General features: G+C 42.7%; 1 protein-coding gene across 6 annotated transcripts in view; it reads left to right on the top strand.

Moving 5' to 3' along the window:
• The window catches only part of LOC131676743 (filamin-A), a 131,988-nt gene that overhangs the window by 31,394 nt on the left and 79,478 nt on the right, over window positions 1-21,116 (top strand). For 5 of the 6 annotated variants that reach the window (XM_058956020.1, XM_058956024.1, XM_058956019.1 and 2 more), the window contains exons 4-8: window positions 17,031-17,514; window positions 17,744-17,758; window positions 18,151-18,242; window positions 19,370-20,819; window positions 20,875-21,113. In XM_058956020.1, coding sequence (XP_058812003.1) covers window positions 17,031-17,514; window positions 17,744-17,758; window positions 18,151-18,242; window positions 19,370-20,819; window positions 20,875-21,113 — 2,280 coding nt within the window. The remainder of the gene's footprint in view (window positions 1-17,030; window positions 17,515-17,743; window positions 17,759-18,150; window positions 18,243-19,369; window positions 20,820-20,874; window positions 21,114-21,116) is intronic. The other variant, XM_058956021.1, reaches the window with a different exon arrangement.

Below are 21,116 nucleotides of genomic sequence, written 5' to 3'. Positions count from 1 at the left end.
TCACATAAACACCATCTCTGGTTTTCAAGGAGTTCATCTGAAAATCATTCGATTTGGAGAGAATTTTATTTAATCTGCTAGCCTCGTTCAGACTAGAGACATTAGTGCATAGGCTTTGCCAGCCAGCCCGTTCTGCAGATCTAAGACATTTCTTATATGCACTACGAGCTGACCTGAAAGCCCTGGAGTCATCACGCTGACGCCGGTTCCAAGCTCTTCTCATAACTTTCTTCATTCTATCAAGCTCAGCCCTCCACCAAGGGGTTCCCCTAGTCGATTTAACAGTACGAAGTGGACAAGCTTCTTCGTAGGATGCTAATATGAATGAGTTTGTCGTATCCACGACGTCATCTAAGTCGTCTAGTTGACTAATTTTCGGAAAATATCCATGAAATTTAGTCGCTAAGTTTTCCAAAAAGAGGTCCCAGTTTGTAGACTTAGGATTACGATATGTCACCACATTGAAGATGACATCAAAATGCTCGAAAAATATATATTTATGATCGGATAGAGACGGTTCAGTTTCATTTGGAACCTGCCAATTTCCCAGTTCATGCAAAATTCTATCAGAGCAAAGTGTTATGTCCAACACCTCCTCCCTCCCAGACCTCGCAAAAGTTGGTCGGTTTCCCACATTCAGAATATGGAGATTTGTACTACTTATGTACTCCATCAGTTCAGAGCCTCTCAGATTGATGTCTGAGCTGCCCCAAATGATGTGATGAGCATTCGCATCACTGCCGATAATGAGCGGAAGCCCATTTCTGCTACAATATGATACAACGCTTTTGAAATCATCAGAAGGAGATGATTCGTTATGCGGTAGGTATGCTGAACAGTATATATATTTCTTGTCTACGTTTCCGACAGTCAATGTAACTGTGACAACACAGATATCGCGAGTTGTGAGCTCCGATATGAGACACGCGTCAATAGCCTTATTTGCAAGAATGCAAGCACGAGGCATTTCACGTGGGTTAGTCATGCCTGTCTTGTTGTAAGCAATGAAGGCAGTGTTAAGTAACTTTCCAAAATAGAAGTTTCCTTTATGGAAATACGGTTCTTGAACCAATGCTATGGAAGCTTTACCTTCCTGCATGAGTCGAGATAAATTCATAGTTGCTGTACGTTTATGTTGGAGATTGACTTGTGCTATTCTAACCATTGTTGATTAGAGAACTGTACATTTCATCTCCAACACAAATTGCACAACAACTAGAGGACACCAAGCGAGTTGGGATATTAACGCATTTAGCGAGCCATATCAGGTTTAAATGGGACATGATCATTTGATTCCCACGATTTGCGAAGAAAATAATGGTCCACTGTGTCAGAGATTCGCATAACACAGCAAGGGCAAAACCCAAAATGCTCCGTGCGCGACTGGCATATTTTAGACCCTCCAATCATTAAGTCCTCGGCACGGAACTACACCTTGACTTAGGGTCTCCTACTTTCAGTCGCCTCCTACGACATGGCAGCAGGACTCCAGTGGCTCAATTCTAGGCCGGATACCACACGGCCTCTGGGCAGGTTCATCTGTACACATCGAAATTTGATAATCGAGACTCAACAAAACTTCACCGAACTACCATCAGCCGAGAGTCTCTGCAAACCCCCAGCCAACAAAAATTCGGCAAAATTAAGTGGATCATCGGTGAAAAAAATCGGAGTGTAGAGTGAACGTTCCGCTGCGTAATGCAGCGTACTGGGGAGTTCGCCCGACTCTTCCCAGGCTCCGTTCGCCATTGAGAATGTTTTCAACCCCCTCAACAATTTTACCCATAGCACGGGTCGCATGACACTATGGAATTGGGGTTCCCTGTATGGTAGATTTTTACCACTGAAACAGGTAGTCCGTAGTGTAATTCTTAGCCGGTTGAAACAACCACTACCGACACTACATGGCTTATCTAGGCTGTTCGGTGAAAGAAGCTGACATTGAAGAACAGCTTCCATATTCAGATGGGCGAACAGCCGCAGAAGGAAGGAAGGAAGGAAGGATAACGGGAGGAGAGGGATTTGGGCTAAGCGCTTATTTAAAGGCGGCACTGGCTCGCCTTGTCAGGGCTGCTTTAGGGCATGTGGTATTTAGGCCTAGGACGTATAGGGCCCACTACCTCGTCCTACCACACCCGCAGTCAGCCCCCGCTGCTGGTTCGGGTCGCGAATCACAACTAGTTGCTATCGCGATTAAGCATTATCCACCACCTATGACCCGCCCGGTTGCTTGCAGCTCAGCTTCCCACGTAGCGTTCCTCCACCACCACGGGGCCCGGGAAATCTTTGGAGCTCCGGTTTCATTGACGTCCTGTCTCGATAGTTGACGCTGTCAGGGATTCCGCCAAAGGGCGTTTTGTTCCGCAGGTAAGCCTAAAATAGCTTAGGTTCGTACTTCATACAGCACCCAATTTGGGAACATATGAGCGAAAGTAAGTTGCGTTCATGAATTGGAATTCGCGTTCAGAATCCTCCACGAACGATTTGTCGGCTTCGCTTCTTGTTCTGAAGTATCGTTTACGAGCCTTTCTCAGTCGATTCCGAAGGTTTCGTAGTGATCCATTCCCCCAATATCATTGGTTATTTGGCGAATGAACTACGATCTATGCAACTTTCTGAAGTGCTATCATGTGCTTATTGCTCTGAGCAGCCTGCTGCCGAGAATTTATTGTAGATTTATCGTTTGTCGAATTAATTGGCAAATGCTCGGTTTGTAAAAAAGCAAGTTTAGCTCAGGACAGCCGAGAGTCGGGAGTGTTGCTTATGTTTAATTGAATTAAACGGCATGTGAACGATTTTATTATCTTTTGTTTCATAGTTCCACCAAAACAGGACATTCTAATAAAAATACGATATAATGAAAAGCTCTTTACTCTTTCTAAAGAGAGTGAGTTCTCCCATATCACTGGAGTCCCAGGCCATGTCGATATGGAACGTGTTGTCTCGTAGATATGAGCGTCATTTGATTGGTCCAACTGAAGACATGGACCTAGGCTGCTAGGGCCGAGAGTAGGGGTTTCCGGACGTAACCGATTCATGATCGTGCGAACACGGGCGTTTGCAGGTTCATTGCTTGAGGCCGCGTTTGTACGTTCACTTAGTCACCGGGGTGTTATCCTGTTTGCGAGATAGTGGGCGTAGATGATCGCGAAGATATCAAGCGTTTGTATGTTAACGTGTTTGTCGCGTGTGCTAGCTCGTATGTAAATTCACGTGCAATAATTCGATTTTATAACCGTGCGGCCTTTTGCATTTTCACGTGTATTCTTGAACGGTCGTGCGTGGACCGTGAATCTAATACTAAATTAAGAGTAAGATTCCTCATATCACCAGGGTTCCCGATCATGTCGCCATGAAACGTGTTGTCTAGTGAGAATGAGCGTCAGCCATGTGTTCCTCGCGCGTACTTGTTGTCACACCCTCTGATCAATCGTTTCCCGAAAAAGCATTTTTCCAATTGGCGGACATGATAACTCAAAAACTTTTCCATGGATTGACTTGATTTTTTTTATAAGAATGATTATTATGTGAAGCTTCTTTACTTTAAAATATGAGAATTTTAGATTTTTAAGACGCCATTTCCCGAAATTCAAACATAATTTTCTGTTTCTTTTTTTTGTTTATCTAGTAACTACAAATCTAAGCTTTATAAATCTTATTGAATTTCCTGTTTCAGATAATTTTATCAAGAGTTATCATGTCCGCCGTGCCGCTCTTCGACGTGGAAATGGTTGGACGTCTACTCTTGGGAAGCTCGTATGTGTATAAATAAACCTTAACATTACACAAAAGGGCTATTCTTGCCTTGCTTTCAAATCGTAAAACAGCATTACTTCCGGTTTGAGCATTTTACACCAGACGCCCCCTGAACGAGAAAAGTATAAATTACCCGACATTATTTTTGGTATGGTAGGTATGGTAGTGGAATGTAAAGTAGAAGAAAAGGACACATGCAACATGCAATCAAACTACTTGAACCAGCAAATGGTCTTAATAGACCATTAACGACAATTGTATACTATTAGAATCTTGCCATACTGTGCTAACCGGCAATAGATGATTCACGTGCGTCCATAAATTAATCGTACCTTAATTTATACAATCCGATCTTCTCGAATGATTCGAGTCAAAGTCCGGATTGAACAACAGTAAAAGTGATCAACGAATTCGAGGAAGGAAAAAATCGCACCCGAGGCATCAAATTACCCACTATTCTATCATATTAGTCAGTTCTGCATTCATTCACCGACCAAGCTGTCACAAATACTAAGATGAGCACATACACAGATAGACATCCGATTAGCACATAACAATTATACACGTGTACTAAAAACTACAATTATTACTACACTCACACTATTAGAGTGCTACTATAACATTTCCTTAACGGTTGCGGTAGTGCAGATTTTAAAAAAAACATCAAAATGCCCCTAAGCCCCATCGGTTTCCTCGATGTACCACTATCGAGACGTAATGCAATAATCATCTTAAAATCCGTTAGAGGTTCTTTAAAACTGATACATGAAATATGCTTGATGATGTTCACAATACCATCAAACCGGTCAACCAAAGAGAAGGAAATTATTTTTAAAAAAATCGCTCTTAAAAGGTTTTATAACAAAAGTGTTAAAAATCAACAAAATAATTAAAAAGCGGTTCCCCTTTCTTTACACCACTTACCGATACTACTCCAAACTAGTAGTGCCGATTACAACCGGGACCGGGACTGCAAATTTTGTGTGTTCCGGAAAACCAGTTTCCATCAACGCGCCCCCCCATGGCCGAGCTGAACTGAAACATTCCCTCCTATTCGGGAATCGGACGAAATCTCGTTTGTTGCCAGCAAGCATCTTATGACCGGTGGTAATTACTTGACCAGTTTTGCCGCATGATGGTCAGTGGTATCGCCGTGGGGTAGGGGGAGCGAGGCACCCTTCATTTCCTCCGGCGTTGCACCGTACTGTGGCAGCACCACAGTCGTCGACCGTCCGGTGTTTCTCATTTCTCTTTTGTTTTGGCACTTGAAGACGTTAAGTAATGGAGCCTCGCCGGGAACCTGAGACGAGTACAACTTAACAACAAGTGTTTTGCGGTTTTCGGTGGACCATAGAGCTATAAAGAGGGGGAGGCCATCTTTTAAGCTTTGCTGATAAATTTGCAAACTCATTAGGATGCATTGCACTCTTTTGTGTTGTTGTGAAAGTGGTTTCCACTTGAAAGTTACCATCTCAACGGAACCGCATGCACATTTTTAATGTGAAGCTTCAAGTGGACATGACAAAATTTTATTGACCCAAGATAATCAATTTATCCATGCATGCCGGGAAATTCCAGCAAAGCAGCATTCATGCACACCAGAAACTAGAAGTGACCGACCAACGATCGCTCGCCGAATGAGCTCATACTAGCAGTGCTATACATATTGAAATTTATGTTTCCCCGCACCCTGTCCCACCAGACGGTGGCAGTCTACCATCACCCAGTATGGTCTTTAGACTTTAGGTTCACTGCAGCGCATATGCGACCGCAACTTAATTTCCATTGAATTGATTCTTTCTCGTTTTTCTGCACCGATACTTCCGAGTTCCATGGTGCGTGCTGCGGTGCCCGTTGTACGCTTTTCAACTACACTCATCACCCTGCTACCCCCTTAAAAATTCAAGTCCACCATAACTCTGCCACAGTCCAGATCTGTCCGTATCTGGTTGATACCAATTTTGGATGAATATATAAAATAAAAAGTCGCGTGTGTTGGTACAATCGCCTTGATTGTTATTCTTCAACATTCTGCGCGCGGTTTTACGGGACGGATAATTTGCTTCTTTTTTATGACCTAAGCCTGTGCTGCTGCAGTCTACGAGCTGGACGATGACGTAATGTAGCTACTCGTCGTGCGTTCAAGTCCGGTTTGGCAAGGCAACCATCGTGTACGTGATCGGGAATCGGAACCAGAGGAACTGTTCATCATAACATAACTAAACTTGGTCGGCGAAGCTATCGGAACGAGCAAATCGCGACAATTACTATTTTAAATCGTTTGTAACTCGAACCACGCGGGCAACAAACGTATATGGAGGACGCCATCCGGAACAACTCATCTCGGTCAACCTTAGCTGATATCATCAGAGGCGTTAAAATGGAAGACGGTGCTGCTGCACACCTGATGCTTCTTCTCGCACAAATGAGAAGATCAGCTCACTCGATAATGGGTATATAAAACACCTACTTAGCGCACCAGACCGTATCGAATAAGTCTCTTGGACCCTTTTGGCCTGACTGCTTCGCGTTGTAGGAGGGCATTCCTGGGTCGGTTAACAAAGTGCATTCCGAGGGCTTATTTTCAGCGAACGAGACAAGAGTCCATAACACCTATCCAGGTATAAAAAAGACGGAAACAATCGAACAATCTTCCTTTTGATTTACTTTCGCTTTCGATTCTGTGATGCAACTGAGAGCGCCTGAACGAAAGGGAACTAGGCAACTCAAGTTCCCTGATGAGTCTCCACCGACTGCGAACGGCGCGCGGATCAAAATCGCTTAGCTAACAAAGTCACGAGTGAGTGTGTGCGGTTGTTTATCTGTTTGCGATGCCGATCATGTACTTCGCAGGAACTGAATTGACTCATTGTTCCCTAATGGTGCTGCGGTTGGATGGTCTGTTTCTGTGGCAGGAGCGCCACCAGACGCTCCATTATGGGTGTGTGAATGTGCGGTGGCTTTGGCACAATGATGCAGATTACTATGTATCGTACTAATCGTCTGCTGATCAGATAGCTGCTTTGGAGCAGTACTATATATGGAAACAAGATACCCATTCTTCTGACCGAATGGACGGCCTTGATGGTTACCGCAGCAGGCAGCATGACATGCCAAAGTTAACACTGTGCATTGGCCTTAAGCGCAATTCATCGAATTTCCTATCTATTCGGAATTGGCATTTGTATGGACTAGATATTGGGATAGGTGTGCGTGTGTTTAAAGTTCTAGTCTCATTTTCAATGGCATCCAGTAAATGAGAGCTAAATTTTTACTCAGAAGTCAGAAACATCTGTTCATTCGAAACTGTCTTTTGTATCGATTTTGTAAACATTTGAGCAAACGGGGAGCGACTCGAATCTAAAAGTGTATTCAACATAAATTCGCCTGCCTAGAAAAACACTAAATATAATGAAAGTACCATAAAATGCAATTGAAGTGTTAATAAAAATACTCCATAATAACCATAGAAATAAAATAAAAATAATTAAGGAATATACAAATGCATACAAATACCAATAAAGCTCGCAGTCTGTCATCTCATCTTATTCAGATCAGGGGCTAAAATCATTCCGCTGCTATAGCAGAGTAAGCAATCAAATCTACCCGCGCCTCGCACCTGCGCCCGACAAAACCTAGTCCCTCCTACCTGACCATCCAATGCAAATCAATCCAAAATGATACAAATAGTCAGAAAACATTGGTTGCGCACCCAGAGCAGATCCCTACGTGCCAGTTTTGTGATCAGCCGCAATATCAGGTAAAACCTTGCACAGAAGCTGCTTAGGAAATTCCACCTATTACGACCAAGATCGGTGCACAATCGTCTTATGCTAATGACTGTGGATCGATCAGTACTACTAACTAAACAACGATCGCATCCAGCACCAATGATTGCGCCCAGTGCCTCCAAACCAACAACCAGCACCACCAATAAATAAAACAAGGCCGATGAGGACGAATTAACAACAGTGACCCGTAAGAACGAGAAAGAAATATGGACAGCTGATCAGCAGAACCAATGACGATACGGACTGCCCATTAAAGAAAAAGAGTCCCATATTGTAAAACAACAAGCTCTTATTCCGAGCAAATAAAAAACTCATGATTCCCCCGTGTTCATGGTCCAGAAACGGGCCATATTCTTGGTCTTTGAATGGTGTTCGAGCTCATGTGAATTTGATCGGGATGCTATAATGGGTAGTGGGCGTGAACGATAACGCGAAAGAAGGCAGAACAAGTTACATCCAAACTGCGGTGGACAATGCAACTAAGACGCTGTCAACAAAGAAGAGGATTTCAGCACGCAGCAGCAAATAGCGCCAACAAGACCCGACAGATAAGCATATTGGTAGACTGTTTTAAGTACGTACTGTAAAAACAAAAAAAAAGGTTCGCGGCTCAGTTATGCTGACACATTAACCTATTCCAAATAAGTTTAAAAAAATCAACAAAGCCTCTAAAACATCAGAAAAATTTAAAATATTGTTTTAAATTTTAATAAAAGTTATACCATACAAAACCAAGAATGTGTCATAAGCATAACATAAAGATACTATCAGAGTAGTATGAAAATAAAATAAAAGTGCTATAAAAACTTATAAATACCCCAAAAGAACCACAAAATATGATAGAATTCCATAAAAACACAATAAGTTTACAATAACATGAAAGTATTGACAAAGTACTTTAAAAGTGCTTTCTATGGAAGTATCATTACAATGGCATAAAACCGTAAAAATACCATACCGTGAAAGTAGAGATGTACAATAAAACCACCATAATATATTGTATGAATGGCAATGAATGTCTAAAAATACTGTAGCAATAATTTTACAATATTATGCTGATATCAGAGAAGTGCATAAAAATACTATCAAAGCATTAAAAAAATTTTATAAGTGCAGCATTAAACACCATGTTAGCGTTAAAAAATTACTATTAAAATATCATATAAATATTATTAAAACGCTATAGAAGATCCACAGCAGTACTATGAATGTGCCAAAAAATATGATGGAAATACCATAAAAGTACCATAAAATAGCACAAAAAATAACATAGAAATATTATGAAAGTACCATAAAATAGCAGAAAAAGAATAACATAAAATTACTGAAAAATAACTAAGAAGTGTCCCAAAAACACCATAAAAGATTCATTAAAGAAGCATAAAAGAACCATAAACATGCCATATAAAAGCACTATAGAAATATCCTACCACTACCAATAGTGCCTACAAGTAATTTGAATGTACCATAACAATCCATCAAATATAGTAGAAGTACCATAAAAATCTATAGAAGTATCATAAAAGATTCATAAAAGTACTAGAAAAATAAGATAAAAATACCATTCAAATCCCATGAATCCCGGTGCTCCGAATCATGATCGAATGTATTTTGAATTTCCAGGTTACTCGATCTTGAGCCGCAAGTCTCCAGTCTTCTCGAGTTTGTGACGCTTCTCGAAGATAGGGAAACTAATCCGAAAGTATTACTACTTACACCCAGATCATCCCGATCACGTAGTGGATTGCTTCGTACTACCGGTCACTCCCGCCACTTTTAGAAATTTGGCCGGGAAACTGTCTTTCACTCATTCCGGGCAAAATAGGTGATACAGAAAGTCAATGCTCTGGTTGCGGCGTTTTATAGACCGTAAATCGTTGTCGTTGGCGGTTAAGTGGATAATGCACTTCAAGCTAATAACAGGACGAAAGAATGTTTCCCTCTTGACCAGTGCATTTGTGTTCCCGATGATAAGTTTTATGTGTTTTGGGTAAAATCTGTAGGTCTCAGGATTGTCGTTGGTAGGCACGTAGGCATTGATCAAGCTACCGTCGAAGAACTTGTCCTTTATCCTTAACACGCAGATACGACAACCATAAAACCATAAAATATCATAAAACGACCACGAAAAAGTAATAAAGCATCATAAATGAATAATTCGCTCAGCATGAACATATTATGAAAGGACCCCAAAATTACCGTTAAGGTACCAAAAAACAATATATCATCAAAGTATAACAAAAATATCATAAAATACCGTTAAGATAACATAAAACACCATAAAAAAATCTTAATATAAAAACCATAAAAAATGCCCCAAAATAATATAAGTACTCCATAGAAATACATCAACAATGTATAAACATACTTGAAAATATTTAACAATGCCTTGAAAGCATCATAAAGTTCTATAAAAGTAATATAGAAGATACATGAAAATACCATAAAGGCAAGCTGAGCACGGAAACTATAAACACAAAACTAATTTATCTCCACTAAGGAGAAAATTGTTTAAAACCACATTTACGCGTTAAGGACACAAAAACTATAACTAAATTCGTTATGAAATTTGCGTTTCGACTTCGACCCATCAGAATCCGTCACTAACTTAGTGACAGGACTAAGCTAGCGCCGGGTATACGAGACTAATTGTGTTCCTGAGCAAACTCCTAGTCAAACATGATGTCCCGCAAGAAAAGATGTTCATTTTTAAACTGATGATAACTAGCGAAATCGAAACATGTGGTTTGACAAGATCCAGTATAATATAATCCCATGCGGGACCATCATGCTTGAGTAGGCGTTCGCTCAGAACACAATTAGTGTCTCTTGAAGTTAGCGTCAATCCAGCGCTAGCTTAATCCCGCCACTAAGTTAATGTTGGATTCTGATGAGACGAAATCGAAACGCAAATTCCATAACTAATTCAATTTAACAATTTTTTTACAACAGTAGAAACAATTCACACAAGGATGAAGTTTTTTTTTTGTTGTGTAGGTCAATGTAATAGCTATACTGATTGTTCAGAAAAACAGGAGGGAAAGGAGTGTATCTCGAAAAAAAATATTTTTGCTCCGTTTGAACTTGGATGCGCGATGTGGGCCCATCGACTAAATATTCAAGATTGCACCGATATGTCGATAATTCATAATCCGGAACCTAAAGCGGTAAAGAGAATCTTGTGTCGTCTCCGTTGGATGTTTGAAAAAGCTCCGATGATTCTGACCACCTCAACGTTCATGCAACGCTATTTGAAAAAGAAGGGTGGGTCATAAACCAAATTACATTGGATTCTCAATTCATTTTTGTTAGTTTTGATACAGAAATTTGTCGAAGATTTTTTTTTATTTAAAATTTAAACCATGATTACGATTTATAAAGCAACTGCACATATCGCCAGTGATAAACAATTTTGCTTAAACATGCAACGGTATCGAAAGTTGTTTACTCATCTCAGTATCGAAAAAAGCCTCCGGAAGAAAGGTGAGACGGCCTTGTTTCGAGCCATTGGTGTGACTAAAGAAGCTCGATCGGTGCAAGCGTGATGAAGTTGTTAAAAATGGTTACTTAGACTTCGATACGACTGAAATCACCCCTCTTGGCCACATGGCGGGGGCACAGAAAAGCATGAATCACGTACACCGGGTTAGCTGAGCATTCTAGCATCACGTTCAAAGAAAACGCGATGATCCCATCGAACTGTGGCACGGAAATCGGTCCCAACCGGCAGTAGTGGGTGTACAATGACACGTACAAAGTGTAAACAAATCGATGGACACTTTGCTCGCCTTATCGTCGATTCAAGTGAATGCACATTCAATCAGTTTGTTGCAGCCACACCCCAATTAAAAAAGAATCAGTTAGAATTAACCACGAAAAAGAATGAGCCATTTCATTTTTTCATATATGTACGATTTTTTCTCTCGTTAGTCATCGTTCTGGTTGTGAAGAGTTATTGAAAGTTGAAAGATGTTATCGTGCATCGTCGCAGCTTATTTTTTTCTAGGACAATAACCGAGCCTGAACCAATGACTGGTATGGTGATAGGCACTGAAATGCAGGCAGTGCCACACCTGCGTCGATCGTGATGCAGACGACCGTGTCGGCATGGATATTCTCGATACAGACTTGAGCTCGTTTGTGGACAAAAGATCAGTACATTATCGGTATATGAACCAACAATGTCTGTTGCACAGGGCGAAGGTGAAACGTGAATGTGCACCTTCCAAACAACCCAGACTATCTAAGTAGAAGGCTGGAATGTGGTTTGTTTCAGAGTCCAAAGAAACTGGTAGAGAGCTATTCTCTTCTGCTCTTATTTTCACCGTCGGTAGCAAACAAGAGTAACATAGAGTGAGATTTCTTTATTCCAAAAAAGAGCATAAAGCGCCGGAACAAATTATTGACTCTGCGCAAGACGTTATGGGCAGCCCCCTGTCAAGGACGACGTCTCTGTACAGCCAGCATCACTGCCATGGAAATCAAAACATGAATTTTGAAACGAATGATTAAAAGCTGTAATTAGTTAATAAATGTTGTTTTTCTGAATAATATGGTGTTAAATCATCCCACAAGATGCAAAACGTCGTGTGAAATGCTTGAATATCGTGTATAGTGCCGAACATAATTCTTTGTTTGGGGCTTTATAGCTATAACGCCCCACATATGTAGGTCGCTGTCAAACTCCATATGATGGTATAGGGTTGCCAGAGGGCTGGTTATGGGTCATAAACAAGCACACATCGGTAAAAGAAAATAAACGAAATCTGGTAGATTATCTCGCCAAACCAGCTTCGGTAACTAATCGATGACTCTGTACAATCTGCGTCCATCATTGCTCCACACGATTAAGTTGTTTCAATACCACTCGAACGGTAAATTCTGACGAGCAAAACGGCGGACCACAACGAAATATGCGCCGGCATCGATGGCAAATCGTCGGCTCTATGATGGAACACCAGGCGCTAAGAGGGCAATAAAGTAGGCACATTGTTGGAACCGTAAGCGCCAAGAAGCGATGATGCAGAACCGGTAATAAGATGCTATCCTGCCCAACCCTTTTCCGCCCTTACTCTTGCACCGACTGGATGCTGTGTTCCTCGGACCAGGTTGAGTTTAGTTTGGCTACTTGCTGTAGAACCGAAGTATAGCACTTGAATTTGCGTTCGATGATTCTTTAGTTAGGCATTTGGCTATACATCAGACACTTCGCGAATGAGTTGATCAAGGACCATTCTTGCTAATAGCTTTTGATATCGAATGTTAAGAACAATCGTCATTGAAAACTGCGGTAGACTCTCTTGGGCGTTTTTTCTTATTTTGGCAGGTATTAGTAAGGGAAAAACAATAATGGAAAACATGATTTTCTGCAAACTTTCAAAACCTACGCTTTGATTGGTTGCCACTGTTCATGCTGTGCAAGTATACTTCATTTGCTTCATACCGTTTCTGTTAAACAGATAACACGTTTTCTACCGGTCAGTAGACCGAACCGGTCAGTAGACCGAACCGGTCAGTAGACCGAACCGGTCAGTAGACCGAACCGGTCAGTAGACCGAACCGGTCAGTAGACCGAACCGGTCAGTAGACCGAACCGGTCAGTAGACCGAACCGGTCAGTAGACCGAACCGGTCAGTAGACCGAACCGGTCAGTAGACCGAACCGGTCAGTAGACCGAACCGGTCAGTAGACCGAACCGGTCAGTAGACCGAACCGGTCAGTAGACCGAACCGGTCAGTAGACCGAACCGGTCAGTAGACCGAACCGGTCAGTAGACCGAACCGGTCAGTAGACCGAACCGGTCAATAGACCGAACCGGTCAGTAGACCGAACCGGTCAGTAGACCGAACCGGTCAGTAGACCGAACCGGTCAGTAGACCGAACCGGTCAGTAGACCGAACCGGTCAGTAGACCGAACCGGTCAGTAGACCGAACCGGTCAGTAGACCGAACCGGTCAGTAGACCGAACCGGTCAGTAGACCGAACCGGTCAGTAGACCGAACCGGTCAGTAGACCGAACCGGTCAGTAGACCGAACCGGTCAGTAGACCGAACCGGTCAGTAGACCGAACCGGTCAGTAGACCGAACCGGTCAGTAGACCGAACCGGTCAGTAGACCGAACCGGTCAGTAGACCGAACCGGTCAGTAGACCGAACCGGTCAGTAGACCGAACCGGTCAGTAGACCGAACCGGTCAGTAGACCGAACCGGTCAGTAGACCGAACCGGTCAGTAGACCGAACCGGTCAGTAGACCGAACCGGTCAGTAGACCGAACCGGTCAGTAGACCGAACCGGTCAGTAGACCGAACCGGTCAGTAGACCGAACCGGTCAGTAGACCGAACCGGTCAGTAGACCGAACCGGTCAGTAGACCGAACCGGTCAGTAGACCGAACCGGTCAGTAGACCGAACCGGTCAGTAGACCGAACCGGTCAGTAGACCGAACCGGTCAGTAGACCGAACCGGTCAGTAGACCGAACCGGTCAGTAGACCGAACCGGTCAGTAGACCGAACCGGTCAGTAGACCGAACCGGTCAGTAGACCGAACCGGTCAGTAGACCGAACCGGTCAGTAGACCGAACCGGTCAGTAGACCGAACCGGTCAGTAGACCGAACCGGTCAGTAGACCGAACCGGTCAGTAGACCGAACCGGTCAGTAGACCGAACCGGTCAGTAGACCGAACCGGTCAGTAGACCGAACCGGTCAGTAGACCGAACCGGTCAGTAGACCGAACCGGTCAGTAGACCGAACCGGTCAGTAGACCGAACCGGTCAGTAGACCGAACCGGTCAGTAGACCGAACCGGTCAGTAGACCGAACCGGTCAGTAGACCGAACCGGTCAGTAGACCGAACCGGTCAGTAGACCGAACCGGTCAGTAGACCGAACCGGTCAGTAGACCGAACCGGTCAGTAGACCGAACCGGTCAGTAGACCGAACCGGTCAGTAGACCGAACCGGTCAGTAGACCGAACCGGTCAGTAGACCGAACCGGTCAGTAGACCGAACCGGTCAGTAGACCGAACCGGTCAGTAGACCGAACCGGTCAGTAGACCGAACCGGTCAGTAGACCGAACCGGTCAGTAGACCGAACCGGTCAGTAGACCGAACCGGTCAGTAGACCGAACCGGTCAGTAGACCGAACCGGTCAGTAGACCGAACCGGTCAGTAGACCGAACCGGTCAGTAGACCGAACCGGTCAGTAGACCGAACCGGTCAGTAGACCGAACCGGTCAGTAGACCGAACCGGTCAGTAGATCGAACCGGTCAGTAGACCGAACCGGTCAGTAGTCTGCTTTCTCATCTTTTTGACCGAATTCTGCTAGCCTCATAAAAAATTAAAAAATTTTGCCTCGTGCAAAAACTAAAAAATATGTTGACTTCTTGTTTCGAAACAAACTTGTACGTTTTGCTCAACAAAAATTTCCACAGAGCTTTACATAGGCTGCGCACAGATTTCTATAAATATTACCTGCATCCTTACCCTTAAGGAAAATTTAAACTAAATAATCTGAAAGAGTTTTGAGGTCATGCCTAAGCCTAATGTAAACTAATGGAGAATATTTTAACAACTTTGATTTTTAAAAAGAAAGTTTGTAAGCCTAAAATTCACTAAGGGTTTGTAAGCCTAAAATTCACTAAGGGGCAGATAAAAACGGGTCTTCACTGTACTTCATTTATGGACAGAAACAAATTATGGAATAGTTCAAACTTCTTTATGCTTCTTTATAACTTTGTAGGTAACTTCGGCATCATTTTTAGTCGAGGAATTTAGCAGACTAAACGAATTACTGAAGACAAAAAGTCTCCCTTTGTAATACTCTCGAAGTTGTTGTTTGTGTACCTTAAAAAATATTGTAACTTAATTTATTTAAGAAGTTAAGTTAAAATATTTTTAAAGATTAGGTTCGTAGATCGTAGATAAAGCTTCAGTGTTATAGAAAGCTTTTCGTCTTGCCAAGGTACAGGTATCTTTCCAGAAAAGTGCACTCTTATGATTTTGCAGTTCCATATCCCTTTTTTTTCAATTTTCGAAGTAAGAAAAAAAATGTTTTGATGCAAGTTATACATTTTGACGAGAATGGGAAAACTTAATCGAATATTTAAAACTCAACTGTATGATATTTTAAAAGATATTTAAGACGCGATTTTTAGACACACAAATATAACGAGCATCAATTTCTAAAGTATTTGAAGAAGAGAGTTATTCAGTAAAAATATTCGCAAAAGTAGTCTCAACAATTTTACCAACTATCAAACAATACTCTTTCTCTTCAAAACTTATGGAACTCTATAAAAGAGAAGGAAAATGCTGCACAATTTTCTTGTAGACATATATTAAAGAAATTCATCGAATGAACAGTTCATGTTGAAAAGAAGGAAAGTATCCATTTGAACTATGTAATAACTATTGTAAATATTGTAAATACAAGAATACATACTAAGTCCTTAATTTTAGACCAAAAATCACATACGTTACTATTATTCAGACAACTTGCCGAAAAAAGAGCAAAATGTTTGATCTCACTATGTTCTGGCCTGACGGCTCGGTAGTCTCGTAAATCACTCGTCGTATGTTCGAGCCCCAGCTAGAAAGTATTCTTGGTAGCCAGTAGGACCGTAAAACTATCCCTGAATTTGTCATACACATTAGGGATCGGCTGCGAAGCGTATCAAAATTAAAGATCAAGTTCTGCACCCGTTTGTCTCTTGTTTGGTGAGTAGAAATCGAAACGTTAATCATAACTAACGAATGGATTTCGCATAAAACGGAGTCGACTAATATTCTCCTCAGGGATAAGGTTTTTTCAGAAATGTTCAGCCGTTTTTATACACCTTGACTTTATGTCCCGCGATTCATTTTACCCCATTTTACCATCTTTTAGCTAAGGCAAGTAAAAGCATGGTGACGGAATAACTTAATGGTGATTATTTTAACGACTCAGCAATTCAGTGTTGGTGACATTCTATCACTGGATTACGTACGCTGTTGGGAATGTAGTGATATCTTTATATTTGCGAAATGGATATTTTATACTTTTCATGCTTCAATAATGCAGAACAACTTAACGACAATTCTTATAATTGCTCTTTTCCATCCATTTAGATCCCGAATACGCTGAGACCAAAACCATCAATTTCATTAAATAACGATTTATAGTTCTTTTTCCCACTTCCCGGCGATCCGACCACCTCACCGCATACATAAAGAAACTGTCGTATAAAAAAACTCCAACTGTGAGTGTGCCGCAGTCAGCGCCCCTGTAAATCTCTTAATTTGTCCACAGAAAAATGAACAACAAACACTCAAGCATCCCGTTGACTTTCGTCATCGCTATCAATAAGTGTGATTCGATGAGACTTTATTAGCGCTTGACTATTAATAAATAATGCCCCATGACGCGAGGCGGCTTCAATGAATTCAAACTTCATCAAGTAATTCTACATGACAATGACCTAATCACACGTACAACTTTGCGATTGCAGATTCCTCGGACATCGTCGACTGCAAGCTGAAACTGATCATGGGTCTAATCTGGACGCTGATCCTGCACTATTCCATCTCGCTGCCGATGTGGGAGGGTGACGATCACGCGAATGAAGCCAACGGAAACAACACCACACCGAAGCAGCGCCTGATGAACTGGATCCACCGGCTGGTCCCGGATCTGCCGATCAACAATTTCACAAACGATTGGACCAGTGGCAAAGCGATCGGCGCTTTGGTGGATGGTGTAGCCCCGGGTCTGTGTCCCGATTGGCCGATGTGGGATCCCAAGGATGCCGTCCAGAATGCATCCGAAGCGATGGGACTGGCCGACGATTGGCTCAATGTGCGGCAGCTGATCCGTCCAGAGGAGATGGTCAATCCCAACATCGACGAGCAATCCATGATGACCTACTTGTCGCAGTACCCGAACGCTAAGCTGAAGCAGGGTGCACCACTGCGTCCCAAGACCAATCCAAACAGGTGAGCAGAATGCGCGAGTTTCGGGTATTGGAGGAAATCGAACAAAAAACAAATGGAAGTAGATTTCCAGCCAAATCCAACAGCTGCCTACATCTCGATCTAGTTGTAGTTAGAATCGTTAACAAAAAAAAAATTTCTTCGCTGATGTACCCGACAAAGGGTGACTGGAGAGACAAAACAATATTTTACTCTTTATTTTATCTTTCTCTCATTCATGCACGCTGCACAGTATTCCACCGCCGCGGTAAGTTACCGTGTCGCTTGTCAACCGATTGAGAATACCAAAAAAAAATGTCAAAATTCATTTGAATGTGGCCGCATTTTCCATAACGTTCACGTTTGATCTCTAGTTTAGCTCAAGTCGTTCCTAAATGCAAGATTTTTAGATTTTAAACCAATCATTAGCAAACAACCGAGGCACTGTGCTGCGGATTGCATTCTGCTAGTGACTAATCACTCATCGATGGCATCATCATTTTACCTTCCGAATCAAAATTCTACGTTAGAAAGCTCGTGTATATAGCGCTTCCCGCATGTGTCACTGTTTTAGAGCTTTCGCTATGCTTCGACATTCCATAGAAGTCGGCGATTAATACCGTTTTTTTTTTTGGTTTTGTTTTTTAAATATCCTAACAGAGTTCGTGCATATGGTCCAGGAATCGAACCGACCGGACCGGTGGCTGGCGCTCCCGCCAATTTCACCGTGGAAACATTTTCAGCAGGAAAAGGTGACCTCTATTGTCTAATCACTCTATCCTAGACTACCCAGAAAAAAATTATTGTTTAAAAACTCAATCGGTCCACCCCTGAGTCAATTCCTGGTCCCACCGAAAATACTTACTCCAAATTTGAAGCAGATCGGACAAATCTAGCTACCGGATCTACGTGCCTGAAGTTTACATTGGATTTTTCGACAATTTTCATGAAAAAGCTCGCATTTTCACCGCTAGGTGGCACTGCATGCATCAGATTAAGTAAAATTTGAAAATTCCGGCTAAATTTGCAAAAATAAGAAAGAGAATTTGATTGCCAACAACTAGTTTTGGTTGAGTATCACTACTCGATTCCCATCTTGTGAAATATTGGTTAGATTTAGCTGAAAAAATGTTTAGAAGAATTTTGGTACATAATAAGAATCATGTTTTCGTTGAAAAAAATGTTGTTCCATCTGTGACCGCATAGATGGCGCCAACCCTAACTTTTCAAAGAAGAGAGATATGATATCGACATGTTCACAAGAATTACTTAGAATTCTCTAGCCTACAACTTTGTAGAAGATACCTAATTTCTATCGCTCTCCGTTGAAAAGTTAGTGTGGGCGCCCTGTATGCGATAGCATGTGAAACTAAAATTTTCTAACAAAACTCGTGCTATAATTCTTCTAAGCATACTATTGAGATAAACGTAACCATTATTTCACAAAAAAATTTACAGTTCGTGGGAATCGAATACTTATACACAACCATGCGCTCGTGCTGCTAGGCCCCATGCAGAACTGACTCAATTATTTTTTTTTATTTTCACATGCAGTGATAATCGGATGCATACAGTGCCACCTAGTGGTGAAACTTCGAGCTAGTGGGCTTTCTCCATGTAAATTGTAAAAATCTCAAACTACAGGCACGTTGGTCCGGTAGCTCGACTTATTCGATTTGCCTCAAATTTGGAGCAAGTGCCCTTGTAACAGTTGAGGTTTTATGGTAGTTTTATAGCCGCTCATAAAACTAAGATTGCACTTGTAGCATGCTATAAAACTTCAATTGTTACTTGGGAGGAATCGACCCAGGTGTAGGCCGATAGAGGCTATTTTTTCTTATCACTCTACCCATCACTGATAATTTTAACTAATTCGCAGGTACCGTTGACGTTGCCGTCATCAACCCGAATGGAAACTCGGAGAAGGTGGATTGTCGCTTCAACAATGACAAAAATCTCACTTACTCGGTATCGTACGTGCCAAAAACCGAGGGACCCCACAAGGTGTACGTCAAATTCTGCGGTCGCGACATACCGAAAAGTCCGTACGAGGTACAAGTCGACAGGCAGGCGGGTGATCCGTCCAAAGTTACCGCTAGCGGACTCGGCATCCAACCGGATGGAGTTTCCGTTAACAAACCGACTTACTTCGATATCGCAACTAAAGATGCGGGGAAGGGAGTGCCCGAAGTCATCATTTTGGATCCCGCCAATCACAAGACTACGGTGGCTGCAAAGCTTCGTCAACTGACCGCGAACCAGTACCGCTGCGAATATACTGCCAACATGATTGGATTGCACTCCGTTAACGTGTTCTACAACGGGCAACAAATCAAAAACAGTCCCTTTGGGGTTCGAGTAGCCCCTACTTGTGACCCGAAAAAGGTGCGCGCCAGTGGTCGTGGTCTACAACCAGTTGGAGTTCGCGTAAACGACGATGACGTCAGTTTCAAAATTTTCACCGAAGGTGCTGGTGACGGAACTCCGGAAGTCAAAGTATTCGGCCCGGGTGGTGTTATCCCCGAGTTCAACATCCGTAAGCTGGACGGCACAACTTATGAAGCTCAATACATTCCATTGAAAGAGGGTCGCTACAAAATTTTGATACTGTATGGTGGCGTGGAAATCCCTAAGTCACCATTTGAAATTACCGTAGGACCCCAGAAGCACACCTCGATAGTCGCGTACGGACCGGGACTCAAGTCCGGGATGGTTGACAACCCGGCTAGTTTCGTAGTGGAAACAAACGGTGAAACCGGTAATCTAGGCTTCAGCATAGCTGGACCCTCTCAGGCAGAGATCGAATGCCACGACAACGGGGACGGCTCGGCTCTAGTCAAGTATCATCCGACCGCTCCGGGAGAGTACGCCGTACACATTTTGTGCGATAACGAAGACATACCGAAGAGTCCATACATAGCGCAAATCTTACCCAAAGTGGATGATTTCCACCCGGAACTTGTGAAGGTTTCCGGCCCGGGAATTGAAAAGAATGGCAGCGTTATTACGAACAAACCAACTGAGTTTTCGGTAGACGCAAGCAGAGCTGGAGATGCTCCACTCGAAGTGAAAATCAACGACGTTTTTGCAAACACCATCCAGCATAAGTTAATGAAAAAAGAAAACGGTACTCAAAAGATAGTTTATATGGCACCGACACCTGATCCGGTAACGGTTGAGGTTAACTACGGTGGAGTGGCGATTCCTGGGTCACCATTCCGCGTGAACGTATCTACTCCTCTCGATCCGACCAAAGTGGAGTTCTTCGGTCCGTGGTTGGAGAGCGGAAATAGACCGAACGCAGCCACTCACTTCAATGTGGATGCTAGGTAAGTTGGAACCTCTATCCCGTTCGATTAATCACTGATCTATGATTTATTTTAGAAACGCCGGCAATGGCCTCCTGGAGATCAATCTGATACACGATGAAACCAAGCAGAAAATCCCTGTTCGAATCATTGATAACGATGACAATACGTACGCTGTCGAGGTGATTCCTCCGCTGGCCGGAACGTATACCACGAACCTGGTGTACGGTGGTCTGAAAGTCCCGATTGCTCCAAAAGTCACCGTCAGTCCAGCGGTTGATGTTTCTAAAATCAAAGTCGACGGTTTAGAACCAAGTA

This window comes from Topomyia yanbarensis, chromosome 1, assembly GCF_030247195.1.
Source record: "Topomyia yanbarensis strain Yona2022 chromosome 1, ASM3024719v1, whole genome shotgun sequence".
NCBI lineage: Eukaryota > Metazoa > Arthropoda > Insecta > Diptera > Culicidae > Topomyia > Topomyia yanbarensis.
Note: the sequence above shows the minus strand (reverse complement) of the source record. Positions and strands in the feature narration are given on the sequence as shown.